General features: G+C 40.8%; 1 protein-coding gene across 1 annotated transcript in view; it reads left to right on the top strand.

The window, feature by feature from the left end:
• The window catches only part of Enpp3 (ectonucleotide pyrophosphatase/phosphodiesterase 3), a 135221-nt gene extending 134379 nt beyond the window's left edge, over positions 1-842 (top strand). Inside the window, exon 26 of the mRNA XM_004651200.3 lies at positions 534-842. Within this exon, the coding sequence (XP_004651257.2) occupies positions 534-704 (171 nt within the window). The 3' untranslated portion in view covers positions 705-842. The remainder of the gene's footprint in view (positions 1-533) is intronic.
• The last annotated feature ends 23408 nt before the right edge of the window (positions 843-24250 follow it).

Raw genomic sequence — 24250 nt, 5'->3', positions numbered from 1 at the left:
CAAGGGGGCGCACGCGTCTGGAGTTCATTTGCAGTGGCTGGAGGCCCTGGCACACCCATTCTCTCTCTGTCTGTCACTGTCAAATAAATAAATAAAAATAAAATAAAAATTTAAAAATGGCTATGAACTTCTGGCAGTCAGGGTTTCTTTTAGTACATTTTGTGTCATTAAAATTTAATTATAGGGCTGGAGAGATGGCTTAGCGGTTAAGCGCTTGCCTGTGAAGCCTAAGGACCCTGGTTCGAGGCTCGGTTCCCCAGGTCCCACGTTAGCTAGATGCACAAGGGGGCGCACGCGTCTGGAGTTCGTTTGCAGAGGCTGGAAGCCCTGGCGCGCCCATTCTCTCTCTCTCCCTCTATCTGTCTTTCTCTCTGTCTGTCACTCTCAAATAAATAAATTAAAAAAAAGAACAAAAAATATTTAAAAAATTTAATTATATAAAATTAAGAGTCAAGGCATTACAATCACAAAGTTGTCTTTCTGTTAATGAAAAATTATGCTATGTGGAAAACAGTCTTGTTTCTTTTTTTCAGGAAAACAAAACAGACGAAGTCTGGGTTGAAGAACGATTTAAAGCACATGCTGCTCGGATCCGTGATGTAGAACTTCTTACTGGTCTTGACTTTTACCAGGAAAAAGCCCAGCCTGTCTCTGAAATTTTGCAACTAAAGACATATTTACCCACATTTGAAACTGTCATTTAACTTAACATTAAGACAACATCAGCAAGATGGAGAGGGTATTTTCTGATGGAAAAACATAAAATGAAGTTTTCTACGTTAGCTATCCTCCCCTAAAAGCCACACTGCATCTTTTGCATTGTACTCTTCTTTTTTATTTCGCTGGAGATGTGTCTTTTTTTTTTTTTTTTTTTTTAATCAAGGTAGGGTCTCACTGTGGCCCAGGCTGACCTGCAGCTCACTTTGTAGTCCTAGAATGGCCTGGAACTCACCTGTACTCCTACCTCTGCCTCCTGAGTGCTGGGATTAAAGGCTTGCACCACCATGCCCAACTGGAGATGTACCTTTTAAAGCCTCTGTGTGTGTGTGTGTGTGTGTGTGTGTGTGTGTGTGTGTGTGATGTTTGTATCCTATTTCCCCTATTGTATTTATTGTCCCACTCATCATCATTGATTGTATTGCTCTGCTCAGCCTTATAAAAGCAAAAGAAAGAGCTGAAGAACCAGGTTACGAACTGAGGGGATTCTACACCAGGTGCATAATAAAATTCTTATAGCTCACAATTAGACAATGTTCACTGAAATAAAACTACACACACCTTTCATTCCGTAATTTTACCTGCACAAACTGTGCCAATAGATATAACTTGCACAGTTTATAAAAATATCAAAGGCCAGAAATAGAATTTGCTTATAAACTACCACTATAAATAAGGAGGTTGATCCATGCACTGAGCTGATGGCTATTGTTAAGTAAAAATTGAGAAGCAAACTAGTGTGATTAGCATGTGGTTATTCCAAGGCATTGCTGAGCTTCTCTATGAAGGGCTGGTTAGAAAATTGTTTCAAGCCTGCATATGCATAGCCTCTGTTCCTAGCATAATCCCATGCTGCTGAAGGATGGGGCAATGATCTGAGCATCATTAGGTGATTTAATTACTGTGCAAACATTATGAAGTACATTTATGTGAACCAAGATGGTTGTAGCACCAGTGAGTGATGTAATCCTTTGGGTTTACCATTTACACATGCTCATTATTGCATGGAATATGGTCATTGTTGACTGGAATATCATTATGTGCCAAGTTTATATTTAATTATGGGGTTACTTCATATGTCAGAGAAGCAGATCTACCATAATATGTAAAGCGGGCCTGAAGAAATGGCTCAGTGGTGAAAGGTGCTTGCATGCAAAGCCTAATAGCCAGGGTTCAATTCCTCAGTACCTGTGTAAAGCCAGATTCACAAAGTGGCACATGCTTCTGGTTGGAGTTTGTTTGCAGCAGTAAGATGCCCTGGTGCACCCATATTCTCTCCCCCCCGCCTTACACACAGTTTTGTGTTTTTTTTTTTCAGGAAAACAAAATAGATTATGGGTTGAAGAACGATTTAAAGCACACTGTTGTTGTTTTTGTTTTTCCGAGGTAGGGTCTCACTCTAGCTTAGGCTGACCTGGAATTCACTACATAGTTTCAGGGTAGCCTCAAACTCACAGCGAACCTCCTACCTCTGCCTCCCAAGTGCTGGGATTAAAGGCGTGTGCCATCATGTCCGGCAGGCCCAGTGTTATGTTTGTTTGTTTATTTGTTTTTTTGGTTTTTTGATGTGGGGTCTCACTCTAGCTCAGGCTGACCTGGAATTCACTATGTAGTCTCAAGGTGGCCTTGAACTCACAGTGATCCTCCTGCTTCTGCCTCCTGAGTGCTGTGATTAAAGGTGTGTGCCACCATGCCAGGCTAGGCTCAGTGTTTTAATGTGGGTGCTGGAGACCTGAACTCAGATCCTCATGGGTGTATGGCAAATCCTTCACCACCTTCCCAGTCTCCTTTTTTTTTTTTTTTATTAAGAAAAGAACAGCAAAAAAAGAAAAAAAATCCCCAAGTCTTTCTGTGAGTACATTGCAACCATCAGGCCCATTTATTCCCATTATTGCAGTATCTGTTACCTAAGATGGAGGATATAGACAGGCACTTTAGTGTTTGCACAATACTATGGTTTTCCTACCTGCAGGCCTTGTCAAATTTCAGTACTATCCTCTATGATATGTTCTTTTCAGGTCCAAGATTTGAAGCAGACTCATTCACCATGTCAAGCATTGTTTTCATTTTGGTCTTAAAATATGTGGTAGTTTCTCAGCATATACCAAACAACACTGAACGTTCTGAAGAGTCCTTGCCTTTTCTTTTGTCCCTGTCTCTGAGTGTGCATGATATTTCCCCAGCATTAGGTCCATGGTGGCACTTTTAGCAGAGACACTGCATTGGCGCCATCTGTCCTCAGTGCTTCCTATTTGGCGGAAACACATGACATTGATTTGTGTGGATATCATGGAGGCCAGTGTGGTCACTTGGTTAAGCTGGTGGTCACCAACCTTTGCTTCTGTAAACACAGAGTTTTCCCCTTTGTAATTGTTAAGTTCTTTGTGGGAAGACACTTCAGAGTGTATACATACTACTTTTCTTTTTCTTTCTTTTTTTTTTTTTAAATTTATTTATTTGAGAGCGACAGACACAGAGAGAAAGACAGATAGAGGGAGAGAGAGAATGGGCATGCCAGGGCTTCCAGCCTCTGCAAACGAACTCCAGATGCGTGCGCCCCCTTGTGCATCTGGCTAACGTGGGACCTGGGGAACTGAGCCTCGAACCAGGGTCCTTAGGCTTCACAGGCAAGCGCTTAACCGCTAAGCCATCTCTCCAGCCCTACATACTACTTTTCGTTTAACTTTTACCCACTGCTTTAGTATCCACTCCTCCTACTTCCCAGACTCAGTTCTTACAGTGACAATTGCAAAGGGCTGACTCCTGAAAAGCCCATTATCATACACTTACTAGCATTCTACTGGAAGGAGAAGTTTGCTTCTGTCTTTATTACTATGTATTTGTTATCTGGATAGATCCATTTTTTTCTGTTTTTGTAAACTAATATGCATTATAGCATTCATGATCTATTTTGGTTCTTCAGTCACTTTAGATTTGGCCTGAGGGAGCTCTTTCATGTGGGCTCCTGTGTCATTTTGACATATCACCAACATGTTTTGAGTACTTCCATATTTCCTGGTATATACAAAAAAATGTTTCAAGTGCTTCATCTTGTACGTTCCCTGAATTAACTTGGGAGTTGATCATTTCTTCATTTTAGAAGGAGCCCTTACAAGTTGTTACTAGGCTCTGGTGTCCTTATTGCTTCTAGGGTACAATTATCTGTAATTTATTTTGTGGGAAGACATGAAATTCTTGTACATACTTTTTTTCTTTTAATTTTGTCCACTTTTTTGTTAGAGAGAAGAAGAGAGAGAGAGACAGAGACAGAGACAGAGACAGAGACAGAGAGAGAGGATAGAGAATTGGTGGCCAAGGCCTCAGCCATTGAAATTGAGCTCCAGACGCTTTCGCCACTTAGTGGGCATGCGCGACCTTGCGCTTGCCTCACCTTTGTTCATCTGGCTAATGTGGGTTCTGGAGAGTAGAATATGGGTCCTTAGGCTTCGCAGGGAAGTGCCTTAACTGCTAATCCATCTCTCCAGCCCTGTTCACTGTTTAGCATCCACTAGCAATCCTGTTCTAGTTTATTTTTCCTGTGATAGTTGCAAGAGATTATTTTTACTGTTGTTGGACACAGAATCTTACCATGTAGTTGTGCCTGGCCTGGCCCTCACTCTTGTGGCTTTGCCTGGCCTCAAACATGTGACAATCCTCCTGCCTTACCTTCCCAAGTGCAAAGATGACAGACATATACCACTATGGCTGGCTACAAAAGGTTAATTATTTAAAATTCCATTTTGCACATTCATTACCATTCTACTGTGACCCTGTGCCATCTCTTTCTTTATCTGTTTTTAATGGCATGAAAAAAAAAAAAACAAAAGATGAGTCCAATTGCCATGACAATTTCCTTCCTCATTACATAACTGTATTTCCCTTCTCCAATAGTGAGAAACTTGGATTTCAAAATCATCAGCATATTTACTCATGTGCTCAGTTGTCTCATGTGCACAGTAAAATTGATGCATAGTCCCACTGAGAGAGGGTTCAGCTAGGGACTGAAGGAGCCTATCTCTGTGTCCCCAATGGAGTATAGAGTCAGAACACTACATTACAAATGATTTTGGTTCAGTTTTCCTCTTCACTGTAGTGATAGTGTTTATTTGAAATATGGTATTCTTCATTTGTTTTGTTCACATTCCATTATAGGCTTTAATTCAGTTTAATTTTTTTCCTTATTAGTTATGAACATACTCACTGTGTAAAAGCTATGTTGGTACCATTGTTAGCCTCCTCCCTGTCCTCCTCCCTCCAAAGGAACCATCCTTATTAGGGAATACAGTTGTGCATTGTAGGAGTAGCCATCAGCTATGGTGCAGAGTCAATGTCTCTGTGCATAATGTCCCAATTTATGGCTCTAACAATCTTTCCATCCCCTCTTCCATGAATTTCCCTGAGCCATACTGGGTTCATTTTAGGTCTACTTTGGTGATGAGGTCTTGGGAGCCACTGTTGTCTCTGGATCTCTGGTTTGGTAGGAGTTGAGTGGTCTCTGTGTCTATCTTCTTCACCCTTGTGCTGATACAAGCATCATCAAGACAGCAGCACTCTTTCTCATTTTCCCAAATACTCTATGGTTTTAGCTGGGGTCCTGGTGAGGTGTGATGGGCTGATTCTCTCCTCAGGTTCTGCATCCATCTGAAAAGAGAAGCAGATTCTCCACTGGAGGGTGAAGTCAGCACTGGATAAATAGGATAACAATTACTATTTTAGAAAAAATTTAATAGGTATAGACCCGCTTCTAGCAAAAGATTGTTGGGAGCTTGATACTGGAGAGCAAATTTGTTTTTTGGATATGGTTCTGACTTCTTTCCTAGTTCCAGCTATAGGTTCTATTCCACTGAGTGGATGCATTAGCCGATTCAAGAGCAGTTAGTTACCCACCATGGCTGTGTGCCCCTATTGCACTTGGGTGAGTATCATGTCAGGTTGATGCTGAGTAGCTTAGACTATGAGTAGCTTGGGCAGATTTTGTTCATTTTCACTCATATAGCACCTTCTGGCACTAGACAAGCTGTCTGGGAACTAACTCTCTTCCAGATTCCAGCCAGGTTTCTCCATGTTCTGTACCAACAGCATATGGTATCTTTGGCAGTAGGGTCCTACCATTAACCTTTGGTGGGTAATCAAGAGCTCTGACAGAAATCTGTCTTCTTTTGGGAAATTTTGTAAGTCTCTCTGGTCAACAGCTCATTGTGGAAGTTAACTGCATCCTGGTACTGGGAGTTATAGGCCAGCACCAAGGGGAAAGAAGGAAGAAAAAGTGAGGTAATATAAGAGAGAAGAGAGAGAAAGAGGGGGAAGGAGAGAGAAACAGGAAAAGATTAAGGCTAGTTTTCATAATATCCTCTCCAGGGCCCTTTGATTCACGTGTTCCCTCAAAGGATCTGATGAAGGTTCAACCTTTTAGTCTGTCTTTTAGGATATAGGATTTTATGATACCAGTTCCATGTGGGTCCAAGTTTTGTGTCCTCCACCCCTGCAAACCCTTACCCTCCCATCCCACACCACCCTCCATATTATCTGGTCCTTGAGATGCCTATGTTAGGTATGTCAACATCTCAGGTAGATTCAGGTTAAGAGCCACAGATGAGTGAGACCATGCAATGATTGTCTTTCTGTGATTGGATGAATTTGCTGAGAATGACCTGTTCCAAGTTCAACCATTTTTCTTCAAATTTCATTGTGTCATTTTTCCTTACTGCTGAGTAGAATTCCATCATGTAGATATAGCATATCTTGGTTATCCATCTATCTAATGATGGACATCTGAGTTGATTCTAGCTCTTAGCTATTATTAATTAAGCAGCTATAAACATGGTTGAGCAAATCTCTCTGAACTGAGGCATGGAGGTTTTAGGGTAAATACCCAGTAAGGGAATAACTGGACCTGTTGGTAACTCTATAGTCAACCTTTATAAAAGTCTCTATATTGCTTTCTGCAGTGGTTGTACCATCTTACATTCCCACCAACAGTGAGTGAGGGTTCCTCTTTCTTCACATCCTTGCCAGCATTTGTTTAATGTTTGCTATCCTTACTGGGGTAAGGTAGAATCTCATAGTTGTTTTAATTTGCATTTTCCTGATGGTAAGGGATGTTGAAAATTTTCTTTCTTTTTTTTTTAAATTTCTTTTTGTTCATTTTTTATTTATTTATTTGAGAATGACAGACACAGAGAGAAAGACAGATAGAGGGAGAGAGAGAGAATGGGCGAGCCAGGGCTTCCAGCCATTGCAAACGAACTCCAGACGCGTGTGCCCCCTGTGCATCTGGCTAATGTGGGACCTGGGGAACAGAGCCTTGAACCGGGGTCCTTAGGCTTCACAGGCAAGCGCTTAACCACTAAGCCATCTCTCCAGCCCAACATTTTCTTAAGAATGTGCTTGCCATTTGTATTTCTTTCTGTAAGAACTCCCTGTTCAGTTCTTGTCCCCATTTTGTGAGTGGGTTGTTTGACTTTTTATTGTTTAGGTTTTTGAGTTATCTGTAGATTATGGAAATTAGACCTTTGTCAGTTGTATAGCCAGCAAAAATTTTCTCCCATTCTGTGGGTAATCAATTGGCTCTGTTTATTATATATTTGTCTTTGAGAAAACTTTCCAGCTTCATGAGATCCCAATGGTTGAGTGATTGTTTAATTTCCTGGGCTACTGAGGTTTTGTTCAGGAAGTCTTTCCCCACTCTTATTTTGTGAAAATTTCCTCCTATTTTTTCTTCCAGTAGTAGTAGAGTTTCTGGTCTTATATTGAGGTGTTTGATCCAGTTGGACTTGAGTTTTGTGCATGGTGAGATGTATGGGTCTAGTTTTATTTTTCTGCAAATGGTTATCCAGTTTGTCCAGCACCGTTTGTTGAAGATGCTGTCTTTTTTTTCAAGTCTACATTGCTAGGGCCTTTGTCATGTATCAAGTAGCTGTAGGTATTTGACCCAAAGACTGGCTCCTCTATTCTGCTTCATTGGTCTACAATCTTATTTTTATGCCAGTACCATGTTTGTTTTTTTTTTTGTTTGTTTGTTTTTGTTACTATAGCTTTAGATCAGGTATGGCGATGCTTCCAGAGGTATTTCTTTTGCTGAGGATGTGCTTGGATATCCAAGGCTTTCTGTCAGTCCATAACAATTATGAGATAATTTTTCTATTTCTGTGAAGAAAAAGGTTGGGATTTTCATTGGTATTGAATTAAATTTCCATATTGCCTTTGGTAGGATTGCCATTTTCACAATGTTAATTCTGCCTATCCAAGAGCATGGGAGGTCTTTCCATTTTCTCAAATACTCCTCAATTTCTTTCCTGAGTGTTCTCATGTTTTCATTGTATAAGTCTTTCACATCCTTGGTTAATGTTATCCCAAGATATTTTTATCTTTTTTGTTGCTATTGAAAAATGGGACTATATTGCTAATTTCTTTCTCTGTATCTTTGTCATTTGCATATAGAAAGGCTACTTATTTTTGCTTTGATTTTGTATCCTGCTTCTTTGCTGGAGGAAAATCACCTTTAAGAGTTTTGAGATGGAGGTTCTCAGGTCACTTTTGTATAGAATCAAGTCATCTATGAATAGGAATAAGTTAACTTCTTCCTTTACAAATTGTTTCCCTTTTATTCTTTTTCCTGACTTATTGCTCGAGCTAGGACTTCCAGTACTATGTTGAAGAGCAGAGGTGAGAGTGGACACCCATGTCTTTTTCCTGATCTCAATGGGAATTCCTCCAGTCTCTCTCCACTAGGTATTATTTAGGCCTTAGGAGCTTTGTATATATCCCTTATTATGTTGAGATATAAACTGTCCATGCCTATTGTCTCCAATGATATGATCATGCAGTGATGTTGTATTTTATTGAAGGCCTTTTCTGCATCTATTGAAATGATCATGTGTTTTTTTGTGTTTAAACTTATTTATGTGGTGTATTACATTGACAGATTTCTGTCTATTGAACTAACCCTGTGTTCCGGGGATAAAGCCTACTTGATGAGGGCAGAGAATGCTTTTGATGTGTTGTTGAATTTGGTTGCGAGGATTTTGTTCAGGATCTTTGCATCTAAGTTTATCAGGGAAATAGGCCTATAGTCTTCTTGTGGCATCTTTGCCTGGTTTTGGTATTAGGGTGATACTAGCTTCATAAAAGGAGTTGGCAAGCTTTCTCTGTTCTCTGATATATGTGGCACAGTTTGAGAAAAATTGGTTTCAGTTCTTCCATGAAGGTTTGATAGAATTCAGCTGAGAAGCCATCTGGTCCTGGGCTCTTATTTTTGGGAGGTTTTTGATTACCTTTTCAGTCTTAATGGGTGTGATAGGTTTGTTTAGGAGATTTATCTGCTCTGAATTTAACTTTGGTGTGTGGTATGTGTTCAGGAATTCATCCATTTCCTCCATATTATCCAGTTTTGTGGAGTAGAGGTTTTTGAAATAAGTCCTGATGATTCTCCCAATTTCATCTATATCTGTTGTGATCTTTTGTTTTTCATTTCTAATTTTGTTAATTTGAAGTGTCACTTTTTTTCACTTGATCAAACTGGCCAGGGGTTTATCAATCTTATTTATTTTTTCAAAGAACCAGCTCTTCATTTCATCAGTTTTCTTAGTTTCTGATTCATTTTGCTCTGACCTTAATTATTTCTTTCTGTCTGGAGCTTTTTGGGTTGGATTCTTCTTGCTTTACCAATACCTTTAAGGTGCTGGTTAGGTTATTGATTTGGGATCTCTGTCTTTGTTATGAAGGTATTTAGTGCTATTTTCTCCCTAATGATTGCCTTCATTGTGTCCCATAAGTTTTGGTATGATGTGTACTCAATGTAATTCAATTCTGGAAATCTTGCCATTTCATTTTTTATTTCATCTACTGACCATTTATTGTTTAAAAGTGTATTGTTTGGGATGGAGAGATGGTTTAGTGGTTAAGTGCTTGCCTGTGAAGCCTAAGGCCCCTAGTTTGAGGCTTAATTCCCCAGGACCCACATAAGCCAGATGTACAATTTGGCACATACATCTAGAGTTCATTTGCAGTGGCTGGAGGCCCTGGCATGCCCATTCTCTCTATGTATATATCTGCCTCTCCCTCTCTCTCTCTCTCCATCTCTTTGTCTGTTGCTCTCAAATAAATAAATAAAAGTATACCAAAAATAGTGTATTGTTCATTTTTCTAGAGCTGGTGGGATTCCTGGTGTTTTGTTTGTTGTTAATTTCTAGCAATACAGCCTTGTGATCTGATATCATGCAGGAAATTATGTTGATCGTCTTAAATATATGGAGGCAGGCTTTATGACCCAGTGTATGATCTATTTTACAGAAAGTTCCATGGGCTGCTGAGAAGAATGTGTAGTCTGCGGGTTTGGGGTAGAACGTTCTATAGATGTCCGTTAGGTCTAATTGATCTATGGTTTTGTTGATTTCTCTTACTTCCCTGTTAGTTTTCTGTTTGGATGATCTATCTATTGCTGATAGTAGAGCACTGAAGCACCGACTATGATGGTGTTGGTCATTATTTCTGATTTGTTGGCAAGTAAGTTTTGTTTTATGAATTGTGGTGAACTTGTGTTTGGTGCATAAAGATTCATGATTGTGATATCCTTGTTGGATCATTCCCTTGGTAAGTAACAAATGGTCTTCTTTGTCTTTTTGATTACTTTTGGTTTGAAGTCTATTTTATCCAATATTAGTATAGCTACACCAGCTTGTTTCTTATTTTCATTTGCTTGGAATATTATTTTCCACCCTTTCACCCTGAGGAGGTGTTTGTCCTTAGTGGTGAGGTGTGTTTCTTGAAGACAGGAGATTGAGGGGTCTAGTCTTCTGATTCACTATGTTAGCTTATGTCTCTTGATGGGTGAATTAAGGCCATTGGTATTTAAGGTAATAACTGTGAGGTTTGATTTAATTCCTGCCATATTGTGGTGGTTTATATGATTTTGTATTTTCTTGGACCTTGTAGTTTTTTTGTGCCTTCTCTGAGTCTGGTTATTGTGATCTGCTTCTTGTAGGCACTTGAGGTCAGTTATATGATTCTTCTGTGTGCAGAATTCCCTGAAGTACTCTCTGTAGGTTTAGCTTTGTGTTCATATAGTCGTAAAGCTGAGTTTTATCGTGGAAAGTTTTTCTTTCACTATCTATTATGAGGGATACTTTCACTGGGTAGAGTAGTTTAGGTTGGAAGCCATAGGTTCTTAGACTGTGCAGTGTTCCATTCCAGGCCCTTCTGGCATTCAGGGTTTCCATTGAGAAGTCTAAAATAACTCTGATGGGGTTACCTGTATATATAAAGTGTTGTTTTCCCCTAGCTGCTTTTAGGACTTTCTCTTTGTTATTAGTGTTTAGAGTCTTAGTGATAATATGTCTTGGAGAATATTTCCTTTGGCCCAGTCTATTTGGAGTTCTGTTAGCTTCTTGTAATTTGATGGGACTTTCTTTTGAGAGAGTGGGAACATTTTCTTTGATTATTTTGTTGAATAAGTTCTCTGTGCCTTTGGTATGAATTTCTTCCCCTTCTGGTATTCCCATGAAAAATTCCCTTTTCACATCATTTTCTGATTTTCTTAATGCTATTTGGAATTCATCCTTGCATTTATTTATGTCTTCATTGAGCTTAGCAAGCTTGTTATTGAGGTCCTCTTAATTTTCCTATTCTCCTTCAGATCATTTAACTGTCTTTGGAATGCTTCCTGTTTTTTTTTTTTTTTTTTTAATTATTATTAGGTCTAAACTAGCAAGGACAGCATCCATACAATTATTGGCCCTTTGTTGATTTTCTGTGAGTTCTGCTATTTACTTGGCCAGGGTTGCATAGCTTGTATCTTCATTTTGGGGTTCTGATTCTATCATCTCTTCTATGTTTTAATTAGAGACATCCATTGTGGGGCTGGGCAATGTTGTTGGATTTACTTGCATTTGATTTTTTCATGTTATTTCTTTTGTTCTATTTTCTGCCCATCATAGTGTAGAAATCTTATTTAATTTAGGAGGAAGTTGTAGTTTACCCTTGAAGTTTCGAATGGGACAAAGCAGACTGGTGTGGCTGGGCTATGGATGGGGAGAGGTTGGGAATGCTTGGTGGTTCCACAATGCTGAGGGGTCAAGGGATGGGATAGCAGTCCATTGGGACCTGTGTAGCAGGGGGTGAATAGAACTACCTGGTCCTGTGACAAGGCATGGCAGGGATAAGGGACTGCTGCCGGTAAGGTGACACACGGTGGGCGAAGGGGGGAGTGGAGGCTGTCTGGTAGGGTGGTGGGAAAGGGAAGGGAGGGGTGAAGGTTAGACTTATAACTTGGGTCCATGCATGGGGGGGAACACTAGCCTACTGGCCTGGGTCCATGCACAAAGGGGCAGTGGCGAGTGGAGTTCTGCAGTCAAGGGAACACCTAGAGTGTTGACTATTATATAACAGAATGATATAATCTTGGACAACAGAATTGCCTTTTTAGTCTATTTATACTAAAATATATATTCAAGAACATTTTGAAGTTTTCTGCATGTGTATGTGGTGTACATGCATATGTGTATGTGTTTTTATATGTTTATGGGCATGCATGTGTGTGGTTGTGTGCATGCAGCTGTGTGCACATTAGTGTGGAGGCCAGAGGACACATTTGGATATTATCATCACCAGGTACATCATTCACCCCTTTTTGTTTTTTGTTTGGTTTTCTGAGGTAGGGTTTCACTGTAGCCCAGGCTGACCTGGAATTCACTATGTAGGGTGGCCTCGAACTCTCAGCGATCCTCCTACCTATGCCTCCCGAGTGCTGGGATTAAAGGCATGCACCACCACGCCCAGCCAACCATTCACCTCTTTTTGAGACAGGGTCTCTTGTCCTGGAGATCAATGATTATGCCAGACTAGCCAGCAAGCGCCAAGGATTATCTTGTCTCCATCTCCCCAGTGTTAGGATTATAAGCTCATACCACCATACCTGGCATTTGTGTGGACACTGGGGATCAAATTCAGGTCCTGAGGCTACTGAGCTGTCTATCCAACCCTAACATATTTTTTGTTTAGATGCTTATTTAACACAACAGAACTGCCTGCTTTGGAATAGAGGGGGCAACGGCCACAACTTTTTGCTAGCTTTAGTTATGTGTATATTGGTAGACAGGCACATATAAAAAGGATATTTTTACAAGTTCCGGTGTAATCAAATCAAGGATTGCAGTTAATTCTTATTTTTAGAAAGGATATTTCCTAATGCAAGGGGGTCACCTAAGGTCTTGAGAGCAGATTTGGAAAGAAAAGTGATTTTAAATTGGCTTATTTTCCACATTTAGTTAAAGTTTTGAAAATTTATTCTTTTAGTACAATTGCATCCTTCAAAAAGAATACCTTCCAGGAAGTACATATAGGTCATTTGGTTGGAGAAAAGAGGGTTCAGAGTCTGTTCTTCCAGAAAAAAATCAGAAACATATGAGTTTTCTAGGTCAGTAGAAACCCGCTCTCCCTGCTGGTGAGTGGGAATGGATAGATGGACGGGGCTAAACAGGACACACGTACAACGATTCATGGGCCAAGCACTCACCTTTGGCTACCTATTTCATTGGAATTCAGTTTAAAAGTGTCCATCTGTGATTGACCATTTTAGAACAAATAAATAGAGATTTTCTTGCCTGTGTTTATGCTTGTAAACTGGGCTGATCTTGATGCCAACTTCTTATGGTTTGGGCATTTGGGTTTATTTCCAAGCTATATTTTGGTTTGCTGACAATCCTCTTGCCCTAGGGAAATCTCTTTCCTTCCTCCACCCCCATCAGCACCCCCACATCACCACGGCTCCCCCACCATTACTTGTCATCTGTTTACTTTGGGAGGGCTGGGCATGGGAATGGAAGTAGGACATAGACTGAAACAGTTTTCAAAAACACAAACAAGGATGTTGGAAGAAATGACTTCCTTTTTAACACAGCATCCCTGGCAGACCACAATCACTCCCTCAATCAGAGGACTTGTGCTTGGATAAACTTCCAGAGAGCAGCAAACCTCAGCTTCTCAATGACAGAGAGTCAGTACAACCTAGCCTCATCCCACACCCACAGGTCGAGTGTAGCTGGATGACAAGTGAAGGTTACCACTGGAGTTAGAGTGACGCCAGCTCCTTTCAGCCTAGCAGTTTATGTTTTCTTCTTTTTATTTTGGTGTGTGTGTGTGATGTATATGTATGTGTATGCTCATGTGTGTGAGTGGGGGCACGTCCATGCCATGGCACACTTACGGAGGTCAGAACAACCTGTGATGTTGGTCCACACCTTCCACTTGATTTTGAGGCAGGGTGTATTGCTGACTACATTTACATTTGCCAGGCGAGCTGGCCCGTGGACTGTTGGAGCTTCTGCCTCTGCTTCTTCTCTCTGTGGATGTGCCAGGATTACAGACACACACTCCACGGGATCTGGTTTTACATGGGCTCTGGTGCTATGAACTCAGGTACTTACACTTGTGTGACAAGCAGTTTGTACATTGACCCATCCTCCCCCTCCCAGCCCCAATTTTATGTTTCTTAGCATGTGAAGATTTATAGGGCTGGGGCTGGAGAGATAGTTCAGCAGTTAAAGGCACTTGCCTGCAAAGCTTACTGGCCCAAGTTTCAATTCCCTAGTACCATGTAAAGCTACATGCCCAATGTGGCACATGTGTCTGGAGTTTGTTTGCAACAGCAAGAGTCCCTGGCACACCACGCTTTCACCCTCTCACTCTTTATCTCTCTCTCTCTCTCTCTCTCTCTCCCTCTCCCTCTTAAATAAATAAGTAAATAATATATATTTTTTTAAGATTCATATGTCTGGAAGTGTAGAGAGGCCAGTTAGTTACTTCTGCATGCTTATTCCATCAACCAATGCTTGCTTGACATTATTTCATGTTGATAATATCTAAGTGGTGAGGAAAGACCCTGGAGCAATTTCTTACATTTCTTCAGGTTAAGAAATTTTGCCTATTGAATTACAGTGATTGCTGTTGGGTTTTCTTACTGTAATTCCTACAGCTTTTACATAAAAATCTCTTAAGGAATCATTCACACTGTATTTTTATTTTTATTTATTTATTTATTTATTTTGAGAGAGAAAGAGGGAGAATGGGCACACCAGGGCTTCAGCCTCTGCAAAGAACAGACTCCAGATACATGCACCCCCCCTAGTGCTCATGTGCAGCATTGCATTCCTGTATGTCTGCCTACATGGGATCTGGAGATTCAGAGTTAGGAGTTCTTATGCTTTGCAAGGCAAGTACCTTAACCATTAAGCCATCTCTTCAGCCCTCACACTGTATTCTTATTTGAGTACTATTAGGCAGCAATGTGTACAGGTAGAGGATGTAAGTTGATTCCTAATTTACAGCCTGGGTAAAATCCCACTATCCTAGTGGTGTGACTTGGAGCAGATCCTTACAACAACCGAGTTTGTCTTCTCTTAAAGGGGATCATTTGGTGTCTACCTTACAGAATTGTGGGGATTCAGCACATTACAAGATACACGCTGGGTACCACATGGTAGTATTACCTACTCTCAGTAACATATGAAGCATTCTGATGTGACCAGGCAAATGTTTTTGCTACCTTTGGTTAGCACAGGCACAAGCTCAGTGAGTCATATTTGTGGAGTGTGTCAGTTGCTCTAACTCTATGATTTGGAGGTTTGACTCCTATCTTTCCTGCCAGGACATTAGTCACATTAATAATATCCTCATCAGCTTTTGTAGTTGCCATGATCTTTCTCTCTCTCTCTCTCTATATATTTTTTTTCTTTTGTAATTTTTTTGTGAGAGAGACAGACAATTGATGTGTCAGGGTCTCCAGCCACTGTAATTGAACTTGAGACATGTATGTCACCTTGTGCACTGTGTCATCTTATGTGTCTAGCTTATGTGGGACCTGGAGAGTCAAACATGGGTCCTTAGGCTTTGCAGGCAAGCATCTTAACTGCTAAGCCATCTCCCCAGCCCTGCCCTGATCTTAAGTTTGCCAACATTATAATCCTTGTCCACTGATTAAATCCTAAGGAAAGTCTAGTCTTATTGATACATTCGAAAATAGAGACACAGACAGGGAGAAGATATTATGACATGGTGAATCTTGTTTCTCTGGGATATTGAAAACAAAATCAAAATTTACAACAAAGGCCACTGTGGCTTAGATTACCTGATCAATATATGAGATTCAAATTTGTCCTTCAGATTATATGGATAGATCTCTAAAGATGATTTTAGTCTTCAAGAATTTATTAGAAACTCTCATCTCAGGTTCTGCCTTTAGTCTCAGAATGCAGGCAGATTTTTCATTAAAGAAGAGCAGAAATTCAGACTCAAATCTTCAATTCATGATTTTGGTTTCAAGGAACATACCCAAAGAGTCCCTGTCTCCCTCCCTTGCTGTACCTTTCCGTCTAGAATCACTTGACTCCCCTGGTCCTTCACTACCATGCCCAGCCTGTGCAAAGTCTCATCACATCTCTTTAACCACTTAATGTTGAGTGTCTACTGTGTTCCAGGCACTATGGACTTTATTTTTTATTTATTTATTTAAAATTTTTTATTTACTTATTTGAGAGCGACAGACACAGAGAGAAAGACAGATAGAGGGAGAGAGAGGGAATGGGCACGCCACGTGCGCCCCCTTGTGCATCTGGCTAACATGGGACCTGGGGAACCGAGCCTCGAACCCAGGTCCTTAGGCTTCACAGGCAAGCGCTTAACTGCTAAACCATCTCTCCAGCCTGGCACTATGGACTTTAAATGATCAGTGCATTAGTCAACTTCTCATTATTGGCACAAAATACCTGACTAGAAACAGCTTATGGAAGGAAAAGAATTAACTTATGGCTTGCATTTCCAAGGAAGGGTCCATCCTGGCTAGGGAAGCATGAAAACAACAGGAAGCCACATCATCTCACCACATCAGGAGGGAGGAAGCAGAGCGGTGAATGCTGCTGCCAAGTGATCTTCCCTCTTTCCATCCAGTCTGGGGTCCCATCCCCCATGAGAGGGTGCTGCCCACACTTAAGGCGGGTCCTAAGCTAAGAAATCTTTAACAGACATGCCAAAGAATTTATTTCCATGTTGATTCCAAGTCCTGTCAATTTGGCAACCAGATATTACCCATCACAAGTCCACCTCTTGTCAATTTAACACTCAAACATAACACTTTTTAAAAATATATTTTGTTTATATGAGGGAGAGAAAGGGGGAGAGTGAGAGAGAAAGAGAGAGAGCCACTGCAAACACACTCCAGATGTATGTACTAACTTGTGCATCTGGCTTTACTGGGGTATTGAACCTGGGTCCTTATGCTTTGCAAACAAGGGTCCGAACATCTGAACAATCTCTATAGTCCAATGTTTTCTTAATATTTTATTTATTTATTTAAGAAAGAGAGAGAGAGAGAGAGAGAGAGAGAGAGAAAGAAACAGATAGATAGACAGTGTGTGTGTATGGACATGTCAGGGTCTTTAGCCACTACAAACAAATTTCAGACACAGGTGCCACCTTGTGCATCTGGCTTACATGGTTACTGGGGAAATAAACCTGGGTCCTTTGGCTTTGCTGGCAAATGCATTAACTGCTAAGCCATTTTTTCCAGCCCAAACAACACTTTTAGGCTATAACTAACCTTCTACATCATTTCCTACTAGCTCATGTTTATCTCATGATGCAAAATGTATTCAGTCCAACTTTAAAAGTCCCTGTAAGCCAGGTGTGGTGGTGAATGCCTTTAATCCCAGCACATAGGAGGCAGAGGCAGGAGGATTGCCATGAGTTTGAGGCCACCCTAAGACTACATAGTGAATTCCAGGTCAGTCTGGGCTAGAGTGAGACTTTATGTCAAAAAAAAAAAAAAAAAAAAAAAGAAAAGAAAAGAAAAAGAAAAAACTTATAGTCTGTACCAGTTTCAACACTGCTTTAAAGTCCAAGATCTCATCTGAGAACCAAGTCTCTTCACTGTGAGCCCTGTAGTAGGAAAACACAAGTTATATGCTTCCAACATATAATGGCACAAAACTAACATTTCCTTTCCAAAAAAGGAAGAATGGGGCATAGCAAGGAAAATTGGTCCAAAACAAGACCAAAACCCAGCAGGGCAAATATCAAATCTTCAGCTTCATGTCTGGCACCTGTGACTCATGATGAAATCTGAGCTCTAAAAGGCGTGGCCAGCTCTGCTGCCTGCCACCTGTCTGTTGGGCAGAATTTGCCCTGAGCCTACAGTACGGTGTTGGATTCCTAACATTCTAGTGTGTCCATTGCCACTTGGGGTTGACCCTCACAGCTCCATGCAGTGGCCTCACAGGGTCTCCTTGCAGAGACTGTGACCCTGCCTCACATTGCTTAGCCTCAGTAGATGTCTGGAACCATGGTGCATTCCATGACTCCTCCATCTTGAATTTTTCAGACTCGTAAAACAAGTACTACATGGGCAAGGCTACAGAGTTCTACTGCCAGCTAAGGATCAAGTGTGGTCTTGGACCACAGTGGCAGCAGCCTTGTATGCTGACTTCGGCGAACAGGCAATTCCATCATTCTTCCTTCAAGCCATTTTCTTTCCAAAGAATTCACATTCTTGCTAACTAGAACCTTTAATGAGTTGGGTCTTGCCCTCAAGGGATCCTTTCCATTTTCCCCGTAACCTGTACAAACACTCCCAGTGTCCTAGAGAATACACTTTTACAGGTGGGGAGCCACGGGTTCAATTATGAATACAGCATAGAGGGGCCTGGCAGGTGCTTTAGGGAGCTTGCAGAGAACAGTAAGTGCCTGCTAAGGATTAAAGGCTGTGCGCAAGTTCCTGAATGGACCGCTGGGCCTCCCTGTGCTTCACCTTCACCTGTAGTAAGATGCGCCAACATGAGTAATTGTAGAATTAAGTGACGTAACACATGAAACATGTTTAGCAGCGAGGGCGAAAAAGTGCGGCTTTGTTATAATTTTCCATTTGTTCTGAAAATGAACAACTTTTCTGTGAACATCAGCATGAAAGAAATTTGGCTAGCCTTAAATTTTTCTTTTTATAAGAAAAACCCAGTTTATTGAAAACATTAAAACATTACTAGTGCCAAAAATAAAATTCTTTGAACCCGGTTTGCTTATCCAACACATCAAATCAGTCACCTTGTGCATGAGTCATAGTGAAAGGCCAGCGGATGGGCTTTGTGTGATACCTTAACATAACTTCAGACCTTTTGTTGATATCTTTGTGCTTGAAAGTCATCTCTGCATAAACTCTCCTGTAATTGTTTACTTAGATGTTTTTGATCGAGAGTGGAACCCTTGTTATGCTCATCTCTATACCAGAAACTACCAGTGTGACTGAAAATAGGCTCAGTCCATGACAAATTAATTTACCAGGGCCCATTTAAGCTTGTGTGAGAAAACCACTAAGAGCTTTGGCTCTGCTTGAAGAAGCTTTGGATGGAGTATGGAGGAGCATGGTTTGTCCTGCCTTCTCATTAAATCTGACCAGGTCCCGCCCCTCCCCCCCACCAACGTAGAGTCTCCCTGTAGCCTAGACTGACCTGGAATTCACTTTGTAGTCTCAGGCTGGCCTCAGACTCATGGCAATCCTTCTACCTCTGCCTCCCAAGTGCTGGGATTAAAGGGGTGCACCACCACACCTGGCTTATAGGGACTTTTAAATTTGGACTGAATGCATTTTGCATCACAAGATAAACATGAGCTTGTAGTAAATGATGTAGAAGGTTAGTTATGGCCTAAGTTTGGACTGGAGAAATGGCTTAGCAGTTAATGCACTTGCCAGCAAAGGACCCAGGATCATTTGCCCAGTACCCACGTAAGCCAGATGCAGAAGGTGGCTCATGAGTCATGAGTCTGAAGTTTGTTTGTAGTGGTTAGAAGCCCTAGCACACCCATTCTCTCTCTTTCTCTCTCTCTCTGCTTGCAAATGAATAAATAAAAATATTAAAAAATAATTTTAAATCTAGTTCTGTACAAAGCATGGTGTGAGCTTACAATGTGTGTGTTATCTTTCTAGATAGTGTTCAGACACCCTCTAAGTGAAATATTGAGTATGCATGTACCTTTCCCCTTCATTTTCTTCCTTGGATGGTATCCAGATATGTTAGATATCTTTTGATCACCATAACAACAACAACAAAAGAGATAACTTATAAAAGAAAAGCTTTGTTTTGTCCCTCTGTTTTAGAGGTCCCAGTCCGTTTGTTGTGAGAAAGAACAATCTCCTCTGAATACACCCCTTTAAAGACCTCCACAAGTGCCCACCTCTTTATAAAAACATTCTTATTTAATTTATTTGCACACATCAGGACCTCCTGCCACTGCAAATGCATGTCAGATACATGTGCTCCTACTCTTATTTGGCTTTAAGTGGGACTGGGGAATCCAACTTGGGCTGGAGGGCATTGCAAACAAGCACCTTTAACCTCTGACAAATCTCCCCAGCCTGCCCCTACCTCTTCAAGGTTCCACCATTTCCCAATAGTGCCAACCTGGGGGCCGAGCTTTCAACACATGGACCTTCGAGGAACATGTGCCATCTGTTTTATTTTTTTTTTAACTTACACTCTATATGACTATTTTTTATTTTTTCCTTTTCATTGACATACAGAGATGTAGATATAAGCCATTCTGGTATCTTCAAAAACAATTTGTTTTAGTTGGTTATCATCCTCCTTCTATCCTCAACCTCTCTCTCTTCCGTCTCCTCTTCTTCTCCCAGTAGACTTTCCCTACTGTTTACATGTCACGTGTGTCCTTTGACCCTTTCCTAGTCCCTCTTCTGACTCATCTCCGCACTAGCTCTTGATTACCTGTAGTGGTAACATTCAGCACCTCGCAGCGTTGGGTTTCATTGGTTGGGGGGAGTGGGCTCCATCTGCCTGCTGTCTGTCCTGTGCTGCTGGCTGCCTTCACCTGCAGGGAGAGGTAGCCTGGCCTGGGAAGGAAGTCCTTATCTGGTGTTGAAATCTACCAGGGTTGAAATCCAATCTAACTGCTCGGTTAGGCACTGTGAACTTTGAGTCTCCTGCTAGAATCTTTTCTAAATCTAGTGAGCCCTGGGACCCCATCCCAGCCCTGTGAGGTTCTAGTCATCCACAAGAGGTCACCTATCTCAACTCAGGGTCAGGGCACACAGTAGGAGAGTAGCTCAGGGAAGCTGGCCTTGGGGTCCTTACTTGCTATCGCCGGGATCCTCCCTCTGTGGCTGTGCCTATAGTAAACTGTGCGTTTTAACCACTGCTAACGGGGCATTTTAAATGCTATCATAAAGAAAGGACAATTATTTGAGGCAATATATATATATTAATTATTCTGATTGGATCATGTTATCACACCACACACACACACACACACACACACACACACACACACACACTAAAATGTGCAATCCACAAATATGAGCAATCACTATCTTTCCATTAAAATTAAAATAACACAAAATGATGCACATAGTATTTAGGGACATAAAAGATACTGAAAATGAGGCACATCTAAGGAGACTTTAAAAATCCTTTCTGGATTTTTTCAAAAAGAATTTTTTTAATTGTTTTAGATTGACAGGAAGTTGAAACAAAAGATGCAAATAATCCAAATTAACCTTTTGATGCTACCCTATAGTAACATCTTACCAGCTTCTAGGAAAATATCAAAATCAGGAAATGAGGCTGAGAATACGGCTCAGTCAATAAAGTGCTTTCCACTCATGTGTGAAGACCTGAGTTGAATTCCCCAGAATCTACGTAAATGCCTGTACAGCATCTTAGGATATGATACAGATGGACTCCTGGGGCAAACTCGTTAGCTAGCCTAGTTGAATAGGTGAGTTCTGGGTTCAGTGAGAGACTTTGTCTCAATAAGTAAGTTGGAGAGCAAGGAAAACACTCTATACTGACCTCTGGCCTTCACACATATGAGTAACCATGTGTGCCCATACACATGCATGCACACCACATACACTCATGTACATGCCAAACAAGGAGATGGCATTTATATGACACTATTAACTATTCCATAGGCCTTATTTAGATGTCACTGATTAGTCTATGTACACACACACACACACATACACACACACACACACACACACACACACACACACACATGTACATATATTGGTTTTCTAATGTAGGGTCTCACACTAGTTCAGGCTGACCTGACCTGGAATTCACTATGGTGGCCTTGAACTCACGGCAATCCTCCTACCTCTGCCTTCTGAGTGCTGGGATTAAAGGCATGTGCCACCACACCTGGCTCTACATATGGTATTTTTATTTCATTTTATTTATTTATTTTTCCACATACAATATTTTAAAGTATTTCTGCAAGCTAATTTTTCTATACGGCCCTGACTATACAGATACAGTGAAAAAGTTTCAGAGAATGAAGGGTACTGGGCCTGGCCCAGTGTGTGGAATGTACAATTAGGCAAAACCATCTGGCTTAGGTTATCTGCCCTGAAAACTTTTTCTGTTCTCATTTAGCTATTCTCATTTGAGATTTGCTAAGTTAATTCTAACACTTTGTGGTATTTTTGGTGCATATATACCTAAGAAATTAACTCATACAACTCATCACCACCTCTACCCTGGTAGCTGGATGGATGATGGTTGCCCGAGAGGTTTAGCTAAAGCTTTGAGAAGATCTTGATGTTAGACCAAAGACCAGGAAAAGATGAGCCAGGACACATGGGGAGTTGTGTTCATTTAGGCTGTTTGGGACCGTCATGGAACGTAGCTGCCTCACGCTGGGTAGCTCAATTAGGTTTTGAGAAGCAAAGGTTAATGATTTTAAATATTAAACATTAAAAGCGAAAGTACAATTATTTTTATTTCAAGATAACAATCTAGATAACCTGTAACTTTGTATATTTAAACACCAAAACAGGGCTGGAGAGATGGCTTATCGGTTAAGGTGCTTGCCTGCAAAACTTACGGACCCAGTTTTGATTCTCCAAGTCCCACGTAAGCCAGATGCACAAGGTGATAGATGCGTCTGGAGTTCGTTTGCAGTGGCTAGAGGCCCTGGTATGCCCATTCTCGCTCTCTCTCTCTCTTTGTCTCTAATAAATAAATAAAAAAAAAATATTAAACACCAAAACAGCAAGGGTGGAATGTAGATTAAAACCATCTTGTGTTTCAAAAAGAATTTAGGGGAAGGCAGTATTCTAAGGCTGGAAGAAGTTCTCTAGCAGTGGGGGTGGGGGAAGCAGCGCCAAGGAGTGGAAGAGAGTTTCCATACAACTGCAGTAACCAAGTCCAGTCAGGGTGAGTCAAGACCCGTCTGCAGTTCAGACCTACTCGATGGAAACTTTACAGGCTGGGTGTTCTTCTTTTCCCACTCTGATTTTATGAGCCAGGGACCACAGACTTGGAAACAGTAACTAGGAAATTACTGCATAGTTACTGAGTGATGGAGTAAATAGCTGGAAAAAAGCTCAAATTTGGATTCATGACAACTAGCAAGGTAAATCTTTTTAATTCTCTTGTTCTACCTAGTTTTATATGCTTCTGGAACTCACAACTAGTGCAGGTGAGTAGACATTTTCACTATATTTCTAATTTAAATTTGTCTTGAGCAGTTAAATGTGTTAAATAGTAGCTTAGAATATTTAGGTTTTTGTAAACAACAACAACAACAACAACAAAACATTTGTATTGAAAGGTTTCATGTCTTCTCAGAACCAACTGCAGTCTGACTTTAAAAATACTTTATTGTGTAGGGTATCTTTAGGGTGTACATATGCACAGATACATGGCATACATATACATTGAGAAATAGTTATTGTAATCAAGAAAATTAGCATTGCTGTCAGCTCTCATAGTTACTGTCTTCTAAGTGTGGCAAGGGCACCCCACATCTTCTCTCTTAATGGAAGTCCTGAACTTTGGTAGCATGCATAGGAGAATGTCCTTTCCCACCCAGTTAGCTTAAGTCTCCAGTCTTATCACCATGGGATCTAGATGTGCCAGCTTATCTGGTCAGATACCAAAGTTCAGCACAAGGCAGAAATGGAAGTTCCTGTCACTCTTGCATTGTTTACCCACATGTATCTATAGATACATGGCCATATAGCTATATGAAGATTCATGCATCTGATGAAAACAATTTCTCTTAGCTGCTGTATTTCACCATCACCACTGCTACTTCCTTCACCCTTGAAAACACACACACACACACACACACACACACACACACACACACACACACTATCTTCACTTCATCATGCTATATTCACCATTCATCCTTACATACTCTGCTTGCCACAGGGGGTAAAAATATATACTAGTGGCAAATTTAACAACACCAAATAGTTATACTTTTAAAAAATGTTTTTGTTAAAGTAGTGATAGGTGTCACTTGTGAGGAATATTGTTGGCTATCTGATTGAACTTCATTTTTGTAACTGGAGGACTCAAATCAAAGACAGATATGAATATTACAGCAACAAGCTAGGTCTCTCGTTCTCCCCCCCCCCTTTAATGGGCAGGAGGGAGAAAGAAGTGTGGAGGTAAGTAGGAAGCTCCACTTTTACCAACTTCTTTTGGGTGATGTGCTTTCTGTACTTTGCTCTCCCTAGAAATCT

The sequence above is a fragment of the Jaculus jaculus genome, chromosome 9 (genome assembly GCF_020740685.1).
Source record: "Jaculus jaculus isolate mJacJac1 chromosome 9, mJacJac1.mat.Y.cur, whole genome shotgun sequence".
Lineage (NCBI taxonomy): Eukaryota > Metazoa > Chordata > Mammalia > Rodentia > Dipodidae > Jaculus > Jaculus jaculus.
The sequence above is the reverse complement of the archived record's forward strand: the minus strand, read 5'-3'. Positions and strand labels throughout refer to the sequence as shown.